This window comes from Drosophila bipectinata, chromosome 2R (genome assembly GCF_030179905.1).
Source record: "Drosophila bipectinata strain 14024-0381.07 chromosome 2R, DbipHiC1v2, whole genome shotgun sequence".
Classification (NCBI taxonomy): domain Eukaryota; kingdom Metazoa; phylum Arthropoda; class Insecta; order Diptera; family Drosophilidae; genus Drosophila; species Drosophila bipectinata.
In genome coordinates this window covers 1,808,995-1,829,553 of record NC_091737.1, presented here as the reverse complement: position 1 = coordinate 1,829,553, position 20,559 = coordinate 1,808,995, and the positions used below count along the sequence as shown (strand labels likewise).

General features: G+C 39.1%; 1 protein-coding gene across 8 annotated transcripts in view; it reads left to right on the top strand.

Annotated features, from left to right (window-relative positions):
- Positions 1–20,559, top strand: part of LOC108120168 (angiopoietin-1) — a 155,483-nt gene that overhangs the window by 31,973 nt on the left and 102,951 nt on the right. Inside the window, exon 1 of one of the 8 annotated variants that reach the window (XM_070278216.1) lies at positions 619–682. The exons of the other annotated variants lie outside the window; for them this stretch is intronic. Coding sequence (XP_070134317.1) covers positions 634–682 — 49 coding nt within the window. The 5' untranslated portion in view covers positions 619–633. Of the gene's footprint in view, positions 1–618; positions 683–20,559 lie in introns of those variants that run through there. 8 annotated transcript variants of the gene reach the window in all.

Here is a 20,559-nt window from a genome sequence, read left to right as displayed (position 1 = left end):
AACGCTATTCATAAATGCAAATTTTTATTAGGGGCCGTCCATATATTGCGTGACGCGCCTGGGGGGGGAGGGGGTCCGTGTTAACGTCACGGTTTGTGGTCACGGGGGTCTAGCCTCGTGTCATGGTTTGTCACGCAGGGGGGGGAGGGGGTCAAAAAGGTCTGAAATTCGCGTCACGCAATATATGGACGGCCCCTTAATGTGATGTAAATTAAAATGAAGTAAATTCAAATTGAAAAGTAAATTAAAATTTACATCTCTGGTCAATTCAACTTGGAAACCAACCTTGAAAAGACTCGATTCTAAGAGTTAATTTCAACTAATTGTCTGCTGAGTGTCAATTTGTTTTGCGTACAAGTTCAATTATTCTGAAATTATGTGTTAGAAACATTGATAAATTGTTAAACGACAATTTATTATCATTTTATAATTGCAGATGGTAAATTTTAGATAATTAGCCATTTGTTCTGATCGCCCATATCGTCGAAGGCGGGATCCGCTGGAAACCCGAGTCAATCCCCGAGCGAGGAAAATTGAGTGCGAAGACAGTTTTTCTTTGTAGGATATTTTTTGCTTCTGGATTTCGTCTTTCATTGCGAGGATGCCCAGATGCCCATATTTTAATTTTATTTGATGTGCTTACACCAGGTTAGTCGTCTATCGACGCCAGGTGGACGCCAAGGTACGTTACTTCGTTAGATAGAAGGATCTGCATTCCGTTTAGTGATATTCTGGATGTTAATCAGTTCACTTTCTTGATGATTCTGTGGTTTCAAATTGGTGTGCCGGGTAATAATGCAAGCTTCCAGAAATGATATTATGCGAGATAACAATCAATTTAGATCAGTGGTGGGCAAACTAGGGAAGGAAATTCTGCTGCAGTGCTGCCGGCACACTGACAGTGTGAGCACTCTCAAATTTTTTTAGAAGCTCTCTCATTTAACTCACTTGACAGCCCAAACTTAAAAGTTAAAATGTTTACACTGAGAAAAATTTTCTCAGAAATTGGGTTGAAAAAAGTTTTCTCCATAGAAAATATAGATAGGGAAGCGTTTTTCATTTGTTTAAGAACTGTTGCTAGAAAAGCTTTCTTTAAAAGAAAGTACACTATTTTAGTGCCCATTCCAACTTTTGAAATAACGAAAAATGAAATAAAAAACTACATTTCTTTTCGCTCAGTGAATGCTCTGCTCTCATTGTTTTTCTCTGCTACGCATACATTCAAATTTTTAATATGTGTGCGTGTTGCCCCCCACTGATTTAGATAAACAAGATAGAAGGCCTTTTTTCTGTACGATGTCGGAATTGTGCGTTCGGTATCATTATAATGATGGATTTCCTCCACTTTTTTGGGAAATAGTCAAGATTAATGATCCTATTATATAGTTTACAGAAGACTTTTAACGAGTATTTTGGAAGTTCTATTAACATCTTTGGCGTCAGTAGGTCACCACCGGGAGCCTTCTTTTGTTTTAGCCATCATGACTTTTTCGATTTCGTTCGGCCGGAATGAAGGCGCAGTTGGCTAAGAGGTAGCCTCTGGCTGACTTACTGGCAGGAGGAATGAATTTGAGGCAGGGTTTGCCGGGAAGGCAACTTAAAAATGTGTAGAAAATGTCTTCGTCGCTGCGAGCTCAGATCGGGTTGCTTCGTCGTGGCGTTGCTTTGAAGCTGGTGAGCTGCTGTTTTGCCAATCCCCATGCGTGTGCTTCTTTTCTCGCACGAGCTGTTCGATTTGCTGATTAGATTTTTAGTACTTGTTTCGGTCTACTTCCTTCCCATGAGCAGTAGAGATTTTAGCTGCTGGCCCTTCCAGGGCGCTCGTAGTGTAGTCGATGTCCGATTCCATGTTAAGCTCCGGGGCGAGTTCTATGTGCAACTCACGTACATTTTGTATTTAAGCTAGTTCGTTCTTAGCGACGTCAGGCTGAAGGGGTGTTCGGTTATTTCTTGGCTTTGAACAAGGGTAAGAAGCACAGGAGAGTGGTCTGATGATAACTCCGAGACTTATTAGATTGCGAGGTATGTTTTTTTTTACCGCAAAATCAATAAGGGAGCTTGCGTGGGTGGTTGGGCAGTATGTGGGACTTCCAGGGGAAACATAGTCCAGTTTGTATCTCACATTTATAATTGCATTGTACAATTGCCTTCCTTTGGGAGTCACTAGACGTGGTCCCCACTGCGTATGTGTGGCATTGTAGTTTTCTGCGGCTCCCCAAGTGAATTGTAGAAGTCTATAAATTGTCCTTCGGAATGAGAAGCGAAGAGGTCAGTAAACGGCAGCGATTGAAAGGCTTTCGCAAGAAGTTTGTTACCTTTTGTGAAAAAGGGGTTGATTAGAACTCTGGTTCCGCCATGGGCTTTCCCATCTGGATGATCTGTGCGGTAGATTGTATAGCCTCTTATTTGAAAGTTTTATTTGTTGGAGGGTAAGCATCATAGTCTTCGTTTTGTTATGTGGCTGTTCTGGGGCCTGTTGAGCGCTTTGTGAGTTAGCTAAATTGGATTTTCCATTCCAGATCGTAGAGCATCGGCATAGGAGAAGCCGTTGTTGGTGTTTAATGGATCGAATGAGGACCTCGCAGTTTTGGCGAAGTAGACGTGTGGCGTAGTTTTTGTGTACACCTTTGTTTCACGGATGTTCTTTTGATGAGCGGGACAACATTAAAGTTATCACCGTTCCCGATCAACGCCGAAATCCGGTTGACCAGGGCACTCGAGCTTTTCTCTCTGATATAGATAGGAGGCGGCTTAGGTTTTTTCGCGGTGTCTTGCGCTGGTTAGTTTTCCTCAACCTCCACCAGTAAGGCAAATCTGATGCGACTGGATCTGTTGCCTACTTCGTCGATCTTTTGGACGCGGGTAATTTTTTTTTTATTGCCTGCCGGATTACTCTGCGGGCTATTTATTTAAAGCAATGCACTAGTTTCGGTTTAGCACATCACAACTGTTATAAAAAGCATTTATATTGCTTTTAATAAATTGTGGTTCAGCGTCTTTTCGCTTATATTGGGTTACCCCAGATTTTTTGTTTGGTTTACCGCGACTAATTTGCAGTTTTCCCGGAGCTCGGGCAAAGCACGTTCGCTCAGTTTGTTAATTCGTTTGCGAATTTTCTATCTTAGCTTCTAAAACCAAAAGCCAAAGTTGAGGTGGAAGAAGAGTCATCAGTTTATATAAAATCAGCCCAGGGGCCTAACTCTTTTGAGGGCTAGCTTTACATCGAGGTACGCAGCCACAACATACTCTTTGGCCTTAAATCCTTCCAGGATAAAGTTTACCACCCTGTTCGGTTATGCAGGCGTTTGGTCTGTAGGAGTCTAGGCTTTTTGATCTCTTACTAGATCGGTCTGCCTTTGCTCGTGCTGCCTTTGCTCCTTCGATATATACTTTTGAAAAAGGGGTCCCTAGTTCGACAAAATTGTCTTTGTAGCCTTTTTTTTGTAGTATTAGCAGAGTAGCGAGCCCAGATGGTAGAAAGGCAACAAGAGTAGCGGAGCGGCGCTTGCATCCTCTTATCACTTGGCGATGGGATTTCTAGATTGAGATCCAGTGTCTCCTCCAGATCTTGACAAATTATTGCCAAATTCGCACCAGGGGCAAACAAGCGGAATTTTTTGGTTCTCGTCTTCAGCGTAGAAGGAATTATATTAATGGAATTAAAGGAAGAAAGATGATCCGAGGAGAGTTGGTATTCTGTGCTTTACTCAGCTGATGCTCACAAAGGATATGGTCATTGGATTGAAGCTTTTTGCATATTGGGGATGTGTTGGATAGCCAGTTGCTAAGATTTGCGTTGGCAAATTTGGACAGCTTCTAAGAGGCAGGAGCCTTTCGTGTCTGCTTTGAAATTACCCCAGGATATAATTTTTGCGTTTAAATCATCTAATTTTCGATTCGATGAACAATGGACTCCTAAGTTATTCAATAAACATTTTAAGTCTTCTGTTGTCCATGAAATGCTAAAATAAAAATAAGGTATAATGCAGAGACTTTCAGTTCACCTTTGCTGGTTACTTAGATAGTGGCAATTTTTATCTTATCAAGTCGAACTTGGTCATGTTGAAAATATGCTAGTTCCTGTTTTACTAGGATCATAGCACCCTCTCTAAGAATATTACTAGGGTGGTCTGCTTTATGAAGGTTATAGCCGGATATGAGTATAAGCCAATGGGTTGAAGCCATGACATAATTAGCATTAGGTCAAGATTCTTCTGTGTGCACAGCGATTCGGTAAGCAGTCCATAATCAAAGGCTTAGATTGTGGATGTTCATTAAGAATTCAAAATTTTCATTAGAATTAATGAATCTTAAGCAAAATTTTCTAAGTAACTGGTTGCATTAAGCGTGGCTTGAAGGGGAGCTGCTTGAAGCTTGCCATTCGTTGCATTGAGTATTTGTGCATCGCCATATGAGAGATTGCCCCGTACAACAGAGATTATGCATTTTTGGCTTTCTTTTCTATGTATTGGCTTTAGAAACTCACCACTCGCTTGACCAAGCTGCGTTATTCTTCCCAATATTAATAGAAGTGATGGGGATTTTCTGCTGACATATTGACAAAACCTGTTTTTGTCCAATAGCTATAATTTTCAATCCTTCTTCCTTTTTGTCCCTTCGGGCAAGGTCAATGAAAAATAAGTGTTTAGAAATTGTTTTTTCGACTGATAGGCTTACAGGACTTCGTTTCCGTATTGCTTAATTTTTCCTTAGATTTTCTGGATGGGTGTAAAGTTTTTGTTTTCAAAGGCTGTGATACCACGGTGGCCAGAACCCACGGAACTTGTTCCGTCCTAGCTAAGGTTAAGGCCCCTAAGGGAACTACGTGGTGGTTGGACGTGGGGCTGCGTTATTCAATCGGGTGCCATAAACCATCAAATCGGAAAAGGTTTTCGATAGGCCTCCATCCTTAACCGAGGATTTAAGAAATGACCCGAAAAGCTTTTCAAATAGCATAAATAAGTAGAATATAGTCCTGTCATCTAACTTCTACCTTCATAAATACCAAATATAGTTGTCGAAACCTGTCCTGTCAAAACCAGAAGTTTTCTAGACCCTTTCGACGAAATTGCCGATGTGCTCGGAAAATAACGGAAATGAATGGTAAAGGTTTAATCCAAAGAAACAACAAATCTCTATTAAAAGTGTTAAGATAAGCATAAATTGTTAAATGCAAGTTTGTTCATATTTTGTTTTTACATCCTACTAGTATGTTACCATCAAATACTAATATTATTTTCCTTGGCTCATCCGACTACCCAAATTCAAAGCATGAACATCAAGGCTGCCAAAAAAAAAATTCTACTTATACTTAGTTAAAGTCTCACTTAAGGGTTCCCAGCACGCCTGTTCTCAATATATCAATAATGAATCCTATTATACCTGGTTCTCGAAGAGTACAATGGTACTCTAAAAGGTACTCTATTGTAATTGTGTGAATGAATTTAACATACAAAAGAAATCATCTCTGACCCCAAAAATAATATTCTTGATCAGCATCAACAGTCGAGTCGACATAGCCATGTCCGTCTGTCCATCTGTCCGTGTGAATACGACCGTATTGTATCTCAGAGACAATTGGACATGGATAAAATGCCAAGGCAGATCAAGTTTGTTTTAAATTTTTGCCACGACTCATCCCACTCCCACAAATTGCGAATTTCTGTACCGTCAGTACAGAAAGGTTTTTAAAAAATCAAACTATGCTTAACTTTTTCTATAGTTAATATATATCTGAAAAAAAAATTGCATCCAAACCGACTTTCAGAGGAGATATATATATATATATATATATATATATACACCCATATACATACATACATTTTTTATGTACGAGTTTGTGTCATTCGTAAAAATTTTTTTTAACTCAGAAAAGTTTCACCGTATGCGACTGTCAATATTTCAAGTGTTTCGGAGCACTTCATTTTATTTTTTACCCAAAATTTGATGCGAATCCTTTGATCCATACTTTTCGATAGTAAAAAATTGCCGAGCACGCAAAACTACTTCTACTCTTTACGCCTTTCACAATCAAACAAAAAAGGGGGTTTAATTAAAACTGGGTACAGATGTTAAGGAAGTGTGTACCAACATAACAAATCAAAAAAATCGATAATCAAAAATATGTTTCCCGAAAAATTTGAAAAGTCACCTTACTTTTTGAACACACCTCGTGTATGCCATTTCCCAAACAAACAGGCTCAAATTTTGAACTCGTGGATCTCGCAGACTATAGAGCTATCCGATTTGGACTTGGCCTCGTAAGGTATCCGTAAAGATCACGTTTGTGTCAACATTTTGCCACGCCCACTCCCGCCCCCAAAACAGAAATCTGGTTGTAGCCCCAGTTCGTTAAAGTTTTGGAAATTGCAACCAGACAATCCAATCAGCCAAATCTGAGATTTTTAAAAGAATTATAGACTTTTTCCCTACTGAACCGGTAGTTGGCTGTAAGTGTTTGCTGTTGTTATTTTGCCCAAACGCAAAATTATGCAATAACAAGAAAGGAAAGCTAACTTCGGGCGGAGCCGAAGTTGATATACCCTTGACCGATACAGTTGGCCGATCCTTATGAGAAGGTGATAATATAACCCAATTTATTATAATATAAAATCTAAAAAAAGTCCCAAACTTCCATCTTCAAAAATACCAAAGTTGGTATTTCTACCAAAAACCATTTCCGATCGTTCAGTTATATGGCAGCCATAGGATATAGTCGGCCGATCCTTATTTGGTAGGTTGGATCAACTGACCAAAAATATAATCTGTACTAAGTTTCAGCTTTCTATCTTCAAAAACACGAAAGTTGGGTCATTTCCGATCGTTCAGTTATATGGTAGTTCAGTATATATATATATATTCATATATATATTCATATATATATTAGATGAACTCTTTAACTCTGAAAATACCAAAGTTATACCATTTCCGATCAATCAGTTATATGGCAGCTATAGGATATAGTCGGCCGATCCCGGTCGTTCCGACTTAGATACTGCGTGCAAAAGAAGGGTGTGTGCAAAGTTTCAAGTCGATAGCTTTAAAACTGAGAGACTAGTTCGCGTAGAAACAGACAGAAGGAGAGACGGACAGACGGACATGCTCATATCAACTCAGGAGGTGATCCTGATCAAGAATATATATACTTTATAGGGTCGGAAATGTCTCCTTCACTGCGTTGCACACTTTTGGACAAAATTATAATACCCACTGCAAGGGTATAAAAATTTGTTACTGAAAATCCATACCATTAAAGTTTAAACTGAAAAGCTATGGTAAGATATTAATAGCGCACGGTAATATTTATTTATTTATTATTAACAATGAACTGTTATTTCTATATTATTATAACTAAGAGTAAGGATAAATTAAGTTAAAAGATATTCCATAGTTTTGGATTTAATTACATCTAGGGATAGTTCAGGGGACATTAAATGGGATAACGAGTTATAATTTTTACAGATAACGCGGAATGGATCGTGTTCCGCAAAATTAGATCTAGAAATCGGTAACCAAAGGGGTCGGAATGATCTAGTTACTCTATTAGGCACAGAAAACATTAATTTTTCAAGAAGTACTTGTGAGTCAACCTGTCCAAGAATAAGCACATGAAGCAGCATAACCCCAGCACAAGTACGGCGCTCTTTTAAAGGAGGCAGGTTTAGAAGTTTTAACCGGCAATTATACGACGGGAGGGAAGTGGCAGTATCCCAGTTTAAGCCTTTTAACGCAAATAGCAGAAACTGCTTTTGGACTGATTCAATCCTCCTTTGGTGAACAAAGTATTGCGGACTCCAAACGCTAGAACAGTATTCCAAGATAGGACGAACCAACGATACGTATAGAGTTTTAGTTGTGAAAGGATCATCAAATTCTTTAGACCAACGTTTGATAAAAGCTAGCACGCCTCTGGCTTTATTGACTGTTAGTGATATGTGGTCGTTGAAGGACAACTTATTGTCAAAAATTACTCCAAGATCGTTAATTAGGAAAACACGATCTAAGACGTTATTCCCAAGAGAGTACGAAACGATGTGAGGCACACTGCGATTGAACGTCATAACCTTACACTTAGAGCAGTTAAGCAAAAGGAGATTGTTTGAGCACCACAAGAAGACTTCGTTAAGGTCTAGTTGCAAGTGTCTATGAAGGAAATGGTCTGAGAAAGAAAGACATAACTTGACATCATCAGCATACATAAATGTAGTAGCATAGTTTATAACACTAGGTAAATCGTTAACAAAAAGAACAAACAGAAGAGGTCCTAAGTGACTACCTTGTGGGACACCAGATGAAACATTTATAATCTGTGATGAACTGTTTTTAAACAAAACACGATGCGTGCGGTTCGATAGATAAGAGGTCAACCACTGTACTATATGAGGAGAAAACCCCAAAAGACACAGCTTATGAAGGAGGAGATGGTGGTTCACAGAGTCAAACGCTTTACTAAAGTCAGTGTACACCACATCAGTTTGCATGCGGCTCAGAAAACCTTTGTGGATAAACGAAGTGAATTCAAGAAGGTTAGTTGTGGTAGAGCGATGTTTGACAAAACCATGCTGTGAAGTGGAAATAATACTTTTACAAAAATGTTGCAGTTGGAAAGTAACCAGTTTCTCAAGCAGTTTGGGAATCGCAGATAGCTTAGCAATCCCCCGGTAGTTCTCAATAAGTGCTTTAGAGCCTTTCTTATGAAGCGGAATAATAAAAGATTCATTCCATCTCTTGGGGAGACATGCCAGCTCCAAGGATAAGTTGAATAAGATAGTGAGAGGAAAGCAAAGGATATCAGAACAGTACCTTAGAACACAGCTAGGAACATTGTCAGGACCAGCAGAGAATGATATATCTATTGTTGAAAGAGCTTCGAACAGATCCTGAATTCGAAATTTTGTAAAGTAAATGTTGTTTATATGTGGTAATTTATAAGGATAAGAAGAATTGTGGTTATATGAATCGGACGAATAGGTGGTTTGAAAAAATGACGCAAAGAGATTAGCAATATCTTGCTCAGAAGAATGTGAAATATTTTTATATGATAGGGAAGGAGGAAAAAGATTTGATTTACGTTTCATATTGACAAAAGAGTAGAAGGAGCTTGGATCATTTCGAAAGTTTACCTTACAATTCCTGATATACTGCTTATAGAGTAGATCGTTGAGAATAATGTCCTCTGTCACAGAGGATGACACATTAGAAAAAATAAGGTCCAGAAATCTGCCATGAGTGTTATGAATTGGATTAATTTGGAGCAGGGCAAGATCAGTTAAGCCATCGATAAAGTCGTTATGACAACTGGAAAGCAAGGAATTGTCTACCTCAGACGGGATCCAGGAAATGATGGGAAGATTGAAATCTCCCATGATTAGGATTAAATCACGGTCCTTGGCCAACGAAGAGACAGACCTAATGGCATCAAGATGGTGAAAGTACACAATATCGTCAGCCATGGGAGGAATGTAGGAACAGGTCAGAAAAATATGAGACGAGCCAGTTAAAATTTTCACCGCAACGAACTCAATTCCGAACTCGTTCATGAAAGGAATAATTTCAGAAGGGTACTTATTAGTAACAGCAATGAGGACACCACCTGCAAAAGTTGGACGATCCAATCGAAACACTATGAATTTGGAAACAAGAATTTCATAATCAGAGACAGAGGAGTTAAGCCAAGTTTCAGTAAGCACGATAGCATCAAAATCAAAAGAAGCACTCTTTGTAAAAAACTGGCTCAGCTTACCCAGAATACTTCTAACGTTTTGATAGCAGCAGGAAAATACTCTGTTATTCAGTTTTTTGAAGCAGTTTCTGCAGGGATAGGATTCTGAGCGTCTTTTGCTAGGAATTCATGAACGATACTGTGCTCAGGCCAGGCTACAGGATCAAGTGCTTTTTCAAGGTAGGAATCAGGTAGAACTATTTTAAAAGAAGATATAGAACGCTTATGCTTAAAGTTAAACTTAAAAATAGCTATTTCATTAGGAGCTACCTTAAGATGGTTTAACAGGTGACTCTTGACATCATCAACAGTAGCATCCGGCATAAGCCGAGAGACAAAAATGGCTTTACGAGGAGCAACCGCCCTCAGCGTAAGTCCAGAAGATCTAACTTCAGGCGCCACACCAACCAGAGGCCTTGGAGACATCACAGCTAGAGCAGAGGGTAGGTTGTCCAACGATGGGGGTTGTCCAACGATGTCCAACGATGGAGGCTCCAAGATGAGAGGTGGCTCGAGATTTGTACTTGGTACGCTGATCGCTTCTTGCAAGGGATGAATATTAGAGTGCCCTGAAGGAAGGCTCATCAAGTCCCTTGGTACTGGAACAGCATAAGTAGGTAGACTAGTAGGCGACGGTAAAATGTTTGGTGTTGAAAATTCATCGACTTGTACAGCATGGGATGTAGGGGTATTCAATAATTTAGCAGTCAGCAGGTTGTTGTTCGGAATTTTTCGTCTGGGGGATTCACTTAACAACTTTAGCCCAAGGAATTGAGTTTCAAGAGCGAGGAATTGCTCATTAAGGGCCGAGAATTGTTTGCGGACATCTAGGAAACCATTTCTCGTCTGTTTCATAAAAGTCCGCATCTCTGACTCAATTTCTCTACAAGCGATGCAAGACCATGTCAGGCCAATTTTCTTGTTGATAAGGTCACTTATCCGACCATTGTGTCCTCCTTCAGCACATTTAATATGTGAGCAGTTATTGCAGAGCCAACAAGACAGGTATGAGTCACCCGTGATGGTTCCACCAAATTCACATTTTTTTGCTGTGCAAGTAAGACTCATTTTTGGCTTCTTTTTGACGGAATGCAGACCACTGTAATAGCGTGTAAAGAATTTAGGCTCTCTGAAGCACTCTGTAGCCGAGAGTGGACGATCAGATCGGATGTAAGAGATGACGTTACAAAAGAGATGTGCAACGAAAGTTCGGCGTCGTGAAGAACAACAAACTCCACAGTAACTATGAATGTAACGGGTTACGTCCGGAGAGTACAGCTCGGAGAGACTTATGTTGGAGAATATAGTTAAAGCGCAACAGAGATAACTTTAACCGATTAAATGTATAAATTGGAAATAAATAGTTCAATGAACTTATTAAGTCGAATTTATTTTTAGGGATTAATTGTTATATTTCAACTTGTCGCAGAAAGAGAAAGCTTGAGTTCAAGATCGAAAATAATTGCAAACTGGCAAGAGCGATCGAAGAAACACGTCCGGGTACGGCAAGTGAATATACAGAACTGTGATAATACCGTAAAGACAAAAATGTTTTAAAACCAGTAGGATTGAAACTACTACAACTACTACTAAACTCTTTAGCTCTGAAGATCTCCGGAGATCTTTAGCTCCGAAGTTTTCCCAAGTAAGTACAGCACTTTAAAACATGATCCACCTCTGCGAGGAGTCCTCATTTCGGTAGACTCCTAACTTGCTTCTAAAGAGGTGAAATTACAAGAGTTTGGTGACATAGAATTTATATGCATTAAAATCATTTTGTCAGGTAAATCTTAATACATTAACTGTTCATAAATACCTTATTCGTCTGAACTTCCCACATATTGGCATCATTTGGCCGCTATTCAATCCGTTTTTAATCTTATGTCGGATCGCGATCAGCTTTTAAATCTGGGTGACTTTAATATCCCAGAACTAAAGTAGTCCAGCGTCGATAACTTACCATCTTACCAGAGGATCCATATCACCCCGCGCATAAGGTTTTAATAGAAACCATTTCTGGTATCAATCAGAAGTTTCCTTGCGTGGCAAATAAGATTCGCTGTTTCCTTAAGTCTGATTTTCACAAACTTTATAGCCTAATCGATACATTTCCAATATTCTGGAATGCACCGATATAAATGTTTCCTTAGGAAAATGTTACCATATTTAAAATATATACTCATGTGTACCGTAAAAATATCCGACCGCTTCAACAAATCCCCCTTGGTTTATAAGGCGCCTCACGAACTTAAAAAATACTAGTAACAAGCTTTTACTTTAATATAAAACAAACACTAATGCAGATTATTTTTCAAGATATCTACTAGCTGAGTCAAATTTTACCGAGCATAACTCTAAATCAGTGGAGCCAACTCTCATTTTCCATAGAACATAAGCGTGCATAGCTTAGGAAATTTTGCCGCAGCGCTGACGGCACACTGAGTGAGAGCACTTTCAAATTTTTTTAGAAGCTCTCTCCGTTGCTCTCATTTTGACTCAATTTTTTTTTTTTACCCTTGCAGAGGGAATTATAATTTTGGTCAAAAGTGTGCAACGCAGTGAAGGAGACATCTCCAATCGTATAAAGTATATATATTCTTTATCAGGATCACTTCCTGAGTTGATATAAGCATGTCCGTCTGTCCGTCTGTCTGTCCGTCCGTCTGTCTGTTTCTACGCGAACTAGTCTCTCAGTTTTAAAGCTATCGACTTGAAACTTTGCACACACCCTTCTTTCTTTTGCACGCAGTGTATAAATCGGAACGACCGGAATCGGCCGACTATATCCTATAGCTGCCATATAACTGATTGATCGGAAATGGTATAACTTTGGTGTTTTTAGAGTTAGAGAGTTCAAAATTTTACACGAGAGCTATTTTTGGGCTAACACGAGAGCTAAACAATACGCCATGCCAAATTTCATAAGGATCGGCCGACTATATTTTATAGCTGCCATATAACTGAACGATCGAAAATGACCCAACTTTTTGAAGATAGAAAGCTGAAACTTAGTACAGATTCTATTTTTGGTCAGTTGATCCAACCTACCAAATTTCTTTAGGATCGGCCAACTAAATCCTATAGCTGCCATATAAGGGAACGATCAGAAATAGTATTTGGTAGAAATATCAACTTTCGTATATTTGAAGATAGAAGCTTGGGACTTTTTATACCCTTGCAGAGGGTATTATAATTTTGGTCAAAAGTGTGCAACGCAGTGAAGGAGACATCTCAGACCCTATAAAGTATATATATTCTTGATCAGGATCGCCTCCTGAGTTGATATGAGCATGTCCGTCTGTCCGTCTGTCTGTCCGTCTGTCTGTTTCTACGCAAACTAGTCTCTCAGTTTTGAAGCTATCGTCTTGAAACTTTGCACACAACCTTCTTTCCTTTGCACGCAGTATATAAGTCGGAACGGCCCGGATCGGCCGACTATATCCTATAGCTGCCATATAACTGATTGATCGGAAATGGTATAACTTTGGTGTTTTTAGAGTTAGAGAGTTCAAATTTGACATGAGAGCTATTTTTGGCAAAATAATACGACATGCCAAATTTCGTAAGGATCGGCCAACTTTCGTGTTTTTGAAGATTTCGTGTTTTGGTACAGATTATATATTTGGTCAGTTGATCCGACCTACCAAATTTCATTAGGATCGGCCGACTATATCCTATAGCTGCCAAATAACTGAACGATCGGAAATGGTATTTGGTAGAAATATCAACTTTCGTATTTTTAAAGATAGAAGTTTGGGATTTTTTTTTAGTTTTTGTATTGTAATAAATTGGATTATATATTCCTATTCCCATAAGGATCGGCCAACTATATCCGATGTTTGCGATATATATCCGGTTTTAACTGCAAGGGTATATCAACTTCGGCTCCGCCCGAAGTTAGCTTTGGTTTCTTGTTTTTAGATATTTTACTTTAGTTAATTGGTTTTATTATGATCTAATTATTATTATTAGAGTATTATGATCCGATTTTTGAGATATATCCTGTTTAAGCTGCAAGGGTATATCAACTTCGGCTCCTCCCGAAGTTAGCTTTCCTTTCTTGTTTTTTATTATGACAGGTGTGGTTTTATTTAAAACTGCCCAACAGGGACAACCATTAAATATTGTTACAGAAAACTTGGATTATGTGTAACTTAAGTTAGAGGTTTTTTTTTTTTAATCATTTAATAACAAAGAAAGATTTAAAACTGAGCTCTAACAAAAAAGTGTCTACTAAGTCCCTGTCCCCTGCGGTAATGCCACTAGGCTTTGCTTCGCAGGGCCAGGATTGGCGTGCTTATGCGCTCACTACTGTTGTTTGCCTAGGCTAGTCTTACCTCCGCTCGAAGTCTCTCTAGCCGTCTCAGCTCCTTCATTGTTGAGGCGAAGCTGCTCATGCCTGCCCAGAACTGGGCGTCCTCCAGCAACCTCCTTCCGATGAGGTCCGCCGTCGCTACTTCCCCTAGGAGTCCACCACATGCTCCGCCGTCTCGTCTTCCCCACATTCAGGGCACCTTGGGTCGTCATCGTGTACAAATTTATATAGATAACTCCTGAAGCAACCGTGGCCGCTGATTAACTGCGTCAGCCAGAAATGTACTTCCCCATGACTTCTTTGGAGCCATTTTTCGAGGTCGGGGACCAGTTGGCGGTTCCAGCGTCTCTTGGTCGACTCGTCCCATCGTTGTTTCCACTTCTGGATGCTCGTAGCTCTCGAGCTCACTTTAAGCCGACGGCGTGTCGCTGCCGGAGCTTGCCGGCTCAGCGCTGCTAGAGCCTGGTATAGCTCTTGTCGCTCCGCCGCGAGCAAATAAGAATGTCTAAGAGTTATTCCGGATGAGGTCCAGCGGGTGAGTTCTGTGTAGCCTCCGCATCTGTTCGCTGTTGTCGAGGAGAGTGGTCGCCAACTCGTTGGGGTGGTTGTGTAGCCTCTGAATGAACTTGCTGTTGCTTCTCTGGATCTCCTCCTTCACCTATGGGAAGCCAAGCATCTCGTGGATTGCCTGGATGTCGTGGTAGACGTGGGCCCCAGTGGCGATACGGAGGGCTCAATTTTTAAATGTCTGGATAGTCAGAAAATATTTCTGCTGGCTGTGCCCCAAAGTTGGAACCCGTATGTCCAAATTGACCGCATAATCGCCTTGAATTTGAATTTTTGAAGAGGTACTCAGCTTGGAACTCCTACCCATCAGCCAATAGTACGCCTTCAATCTTACTTCACACTGCTTTCGCTTTTTGACTAGGTCAGGCTTCCAAGTAAGCTTCCTGTCTAGCGTGAAGCCCATGTATCTTGGGTTTTCTACTTGTGGGATGGGGGAGCTGTTGAGGTGGACCGGTGGGCAATTTCCTGGACGGAGAGAAAATGTTGTGGTGGTGGATTTATCGTTATTCACTTGAATATTCCACCTTTTCTGCCAATTGCCGAGAAGATCTAGTTGCTCCTGCATGACAGCAGCTGCCTCTGTAGCGTTGTCAGCAGCAAAACTGGGAGATCGGCCGTATAGACATTGAATAATAAAGGGCCCAGCACGCTGCCTTGGGGGACTTCGGCGCGGACCTCCCTGAGTCCGTAAGTGGCCTCTCCGCATCTGACCACAAATTTGCGGTCCTTCAGGAACCACTCCAGAAAATAGTAAGGTAGTAAGGTCTGGGAAGGTTAGTCTTCAATTTAAGCAGGAGACCGGAGTGCCAGACCCGGTCGAAAGCTTGTGGGAATAGGTGAAAATTGAAATTTGATAAGTGGAATCAACTGAAAAATAGAATCTGTACGAAGTCCCAACTTTCTATCTTCAAAAACCCGTATGTTGCGTTATTTTCGATTGTTTACTTATATGGCAGCTATATGATATAGTCGGCCGATCCTTATGAAATTTGGCATGCCGTATTATTTTGCCAAAAAAATTTGACTCTCTAACTCTTAAAACACCAAAGTTATACCATTTCACAATGGTTTTCACCGATGACCAATCCCAATCAATTTGTATGCATACTTAAAAAATAAGTTAAACAAAGTTATTATATGAAGCAAGAACAGAATAAACAAAGAAAGAAAGCTAAAGTCCATTAGTAGTATTGGATTCCAGGCATGCCAGAATGAACCATGCTTAAATACAATGGATATCCAAAGTAATCATTGAATGCTTTAATCTACGTTGACGATTTGCTTATAGATTGCCTGAGGAAAGAAGACCTGATGCAGATAAAGAACAAGATTTCACTGAAGATCGAATGCGTCGACAAAGGTCATGTGAAATTGTTCCTTGGAATGCACATCTTATATAAGTCGAAATTTGTAGCATACTGATGAACCAGAAAACTTATATATTGTATGTTAAAGAGGCACAACAACACTGTAGAACGGTACAAAAACCGTTGAAACCAGGTTTCCTGGTAGCTTGCAAAAGTAACGAGTCCGCACTGGAGGATCCAGAGATGAAGAAGACGATGTGGAATTGAAATACGTCGCAACGAAGGATATGATAGCGTGATTGCCAAGTTCTTTTTACTAAGAACTTGGCAAAGCAGAAACTTTATCATTTTGTCAAATTAATGAATTTGGTATAAATAACAACAAAATAACAAAAAATAACTAAAAGTTGAAGTCGAACGTCCAAGAAAGAGTCGGCTTGCGACCAACCAAGGCGATATATCTATACTTTAGCCTAATAAATAAACTTTAAACTAATTCAGCGGCTCCTGCCTAACCCGGCACTTATATATATAATTTACTTCTGCTCCTACGCTAGGGCCAGTGTTTAGAGAAGGGCCAGTGTGGGAATATAACCTGGTTAACTGCCGTTGACTGCATTTCTCCAAAAAAGAGTGTCAGAACATTACACAACCCCTTATGATTTCAGATTTGTTGAACAAAAATCACAAAAATAAAAATAAAAAATAATGATTATTTTGTGATTTTTATTTTTTGATCAAGAATTAATGATTATTTTGTGATTTTTAAATTAAAATTCATAATGATTACGGTCCCTGTTATTTTGCGATTTTTATTTTTCGATCATAGAATAATGATTATTTTGTGATTTTTATTTTTTCACTCAAAGAATAATCATTATTTTGTGATTTTTTAAATACAAAAATAAAAACAAAAATAAAATATAAATAAAAATAATTAATAATTATAATAAATAAAAATCATTATTTACTGTCCCTGCTAGGAATAACTAAAAAATTCAATACAATTCTACGAATTAAAATTCATAAACAAATCGATTATAATAAGAAAGGAAAGCTAACTTCGGGCAATAAAAAAATTCCGTTAAACGAACAATTTCGTTTCTCGAGCACACGATGTATACAAACAAGGTTATACAAAGGTATAACAAGAAAGGAAAGCTAACTTCGGCGGAAACGAAGTTGATATACCATACAAGTAAAACCAGAAACATCGGATATAGTTGGTCGATCCTTGTGAGAACATCATAATTTAACCATTTTATTACAATAAAGCTACAAAAAAGTGTCAAGCTTCTACCTTCAAAAATACTGAAGTTGGTATTTTTATCAAATACCATTTCCTATCGTTCAGTTATAGGCCAGCTATATGAGATAGTCAGCCGATCGTTATGAAATTTGGTAGGTCGGATTACCGAACCAAAAATAAAATCTGTACAAAGTTGGGACATTTCCGATTGTTCAGTTATATGGCAGCTATAGAATGTAGTTAACCAATCCTATCTTTTGGTATGTCGTATTATTTTGCCAAATATAGCTTTCATGAAAAATTCGAACTCTCTAACTCAAAAATCAAGAATGTTAAAGCATTTCCGATCAATCAGTTATATGTTAGCTATAGGATATACTCGGCCAATCTCGGCCGTTCCGACTTATAAACTGCGTGCAAAATAAAGAAGGGCGTGTGCAAAGTTTAAAGTCGATAGTTTTCAAACTGAGAGACTACTTTACATAGAAACATACAGATGGTCAGACAGGCGGACAGACAGACGGTCATGCTTATATAAACTCAGGAGGTGATCCTGATACAGAATATATATACTTTATAGGGTCGGAGATGTCTCCTTCACTGCGTTGCACATCTCAGACCAAAATTATAATACCCTCTGCAAGGGTATAAAAACAGCAGCTTTTGGGGCAAAGGTAGAAACCCCCCTTTATGTAATAAAGCAGTCAGAATGTATATCTAATTCTAAGAGGACTCATAACTTTAAATTTGCAACTGTGTTTTGTTGACTAAAAGGACTTTCAAAAATCAATTATACCTAGTGTTTGAAAAATCAGTGGCACCTAATGCCAAGATAAACATCCCCAACCAATATGTTTAACTTATTGGCAACCGAAGTCGGCGAATGCCTGATCGAGTTGGCAAGCTTCACCAGACCGCGTAATGACTGATTAATAGAGCAAGCAATATTTACCATTGACAACAACCGTATATAGCTGTATCATTAGCATTTAATTATCATTAGCGCTGTTACCCGCCACTATAGCTCAAGGTTAATTGTGCAGTTGCATGGTACTATAACGTGATACTTCAACCGATTATTCTTAATGTGATATAATGGGATCTATTTTACCAACGTCCTTAGTGTGATGCTCCTGCACTAAGACCACCAAAAGGATCTCTCTCACCGAATATCCTCTAAGAGCACCAGCAGGGTAGCACAACCGATATATAAAAAAAACTAGCCAGAGCAAACTTTAGTGCCAGAATTCTGCCCAACACACACAGTATAAACGAACAAAAATTCACGCTCGCAGCCTACTTTCTGCTATTCATAAAAAATAATAATAATGCATCAGAATCCTACCAATGTATTGTGGTAGTGTTGGTAATTTTGTCAAAGCAGAAAAAAATATGCTAGGGCTCATCTATGTGTTTTATATGAAGGACAGTGAAGTGATGATTTTAGCTTTACAGCTTGAGATCTATAAACGAAAAAAGTAACGTTTTTAATAAATATAATACAGGCTACAAAGTTAAAGGCTGAGAAAAAATTACGATTTTATTGAACCTTTAAGTAAGTTTTAATGCTATTTTAAGTGACACTTATTATCTGAAACTATTATGCAGCAGCGTCTTTTCGCATACCTCGGATTACCCAAAATTTTTGGGTAACCGGATACTTTTTTTTACACTGCCCTGTAAGTTCCTAAGTAGCGAGTTTCTAAAGAAAAATAGAAAAAGGCTAAAAAAAGGTATGTACACAGCAGTGCTGCCAGATTTTGAGGGATAAAATAAGCTAGATTGAAGAAAAAAATAAGCTAGAATAAGCTAAAAATTAAAAAAAAAAAAAAACTAAAAATAAGCTAACCATGGAAAACATTAGAAAATTTTTTTTTTATTAATACGATATCGATATAATATTTATATAACTATTACAGGGTGACAATAAATAACCCGGACAAACATTTTTGATCATAACTTTTTAAGGAACTGTATTTGAGAAAAAATACAGATACACAACTATTAAATAGGTATTGTGTTAACATGTATTCAGCCGGTTTCGAAGTGGCTTCCTTGGGCTGCGATGCAGAGCCCTAAACGTTTCTGAAAATTTTGCGCAATGGGCCGCAGGTCTTCTTCCGATAATCGATCCCGTTCTCGGAGCAATGATTGCTTCAGCGCCTCCAAACTTATGTGGCGTTAAGCACATGCCCTGGACTCCAAAATAGACCACACACTCTAGTCCATCGGATTAAGATCTGGCGAGTAAGGTGACCATTCACAGCATGTGATAAAGTCCGGGAAATTGGCTTTGAACCAGTCCTGAGTCAATTTGGCTCTATGGGCTGACGCTAAATCCTGTTGAAACGTCCACTCCGTATCACCGAAGTGCTGCTGGGCCCAAGGAAGCACAACAGTTTCCAAAATGTCCCGGCGGTACACTTCCTGATTGATTTTGACCCCTTGATCGATGAAAACAAGGGGTGTTTTGCCAGTGGCGCATATTCCTCCCCAAACCATTCAAGACTGCTCACATTGACGGCGCTCGATTATTGCAGAGGTACCTGGAGCTTTAGCAGACCAGCTTCTGTCATTTTGGTGATTGTGCGCCTTTTGGATGGTGAATATCTTCTCGTCCGTGAAAAGAATACGCTCCCATTTTTGACCTGCGGCCCGACGCTTTAGCTGACGGCATCTTTGGAGTCTCACGCGCTTATTGTAGGAGTCTCACGAGCTTGTAGGGCTTGAGATTAAGTTCATTTTTTGCTATCAACCGAACACTTTCTCGATTCACTCCGATTTCACGGGCTATTTTTCTGACCGAGACTCTGCAATTGCGAGTGATCCGCTTTTTCACTATCTGGCGAATTCTGCAAGTGTTAGCGGTACATGGTCTGCCTCGTCTGGGACGGTCACCTTCATGGCCAAGCTCATTAAATCGCCGGATAGCGTCAGAGACCGTTTTTTTTGGTATGCCAAGCAAACAAACAATGTCGCATTGGTGATTTCCTTGTTGAAACAGTTTTAAAATTTCACAACGATTGTTAGACATCCCGAAAGAAATATCAAATTGATGGGAATCACAAAAATGTAAATATATTTGTTTTAGAAAAGTACAAGCTATCGATAAATGCATTTATGTAAGGGCTGCATCATAATACATTTATAATAGATTGCTTCAAAGTTTGTCCGGGTTATTTATTGTCACCCTGTATAGTAAAGAAATAATTTCATCAATTCCTTAGATTCCATATAATTGGCGGATGATTAAACCAAAGCGAGGTATTTCGTTGGAAGTTGGTAGTCATGGCAACTTTTGCCATGACGTCGCAGTCCACATCTATAACTTAAAAAAAAAAAATACTTAGTATATTTTAAATAATTTAAAATTTAAAAAACAAACCTTATTCTTAATATT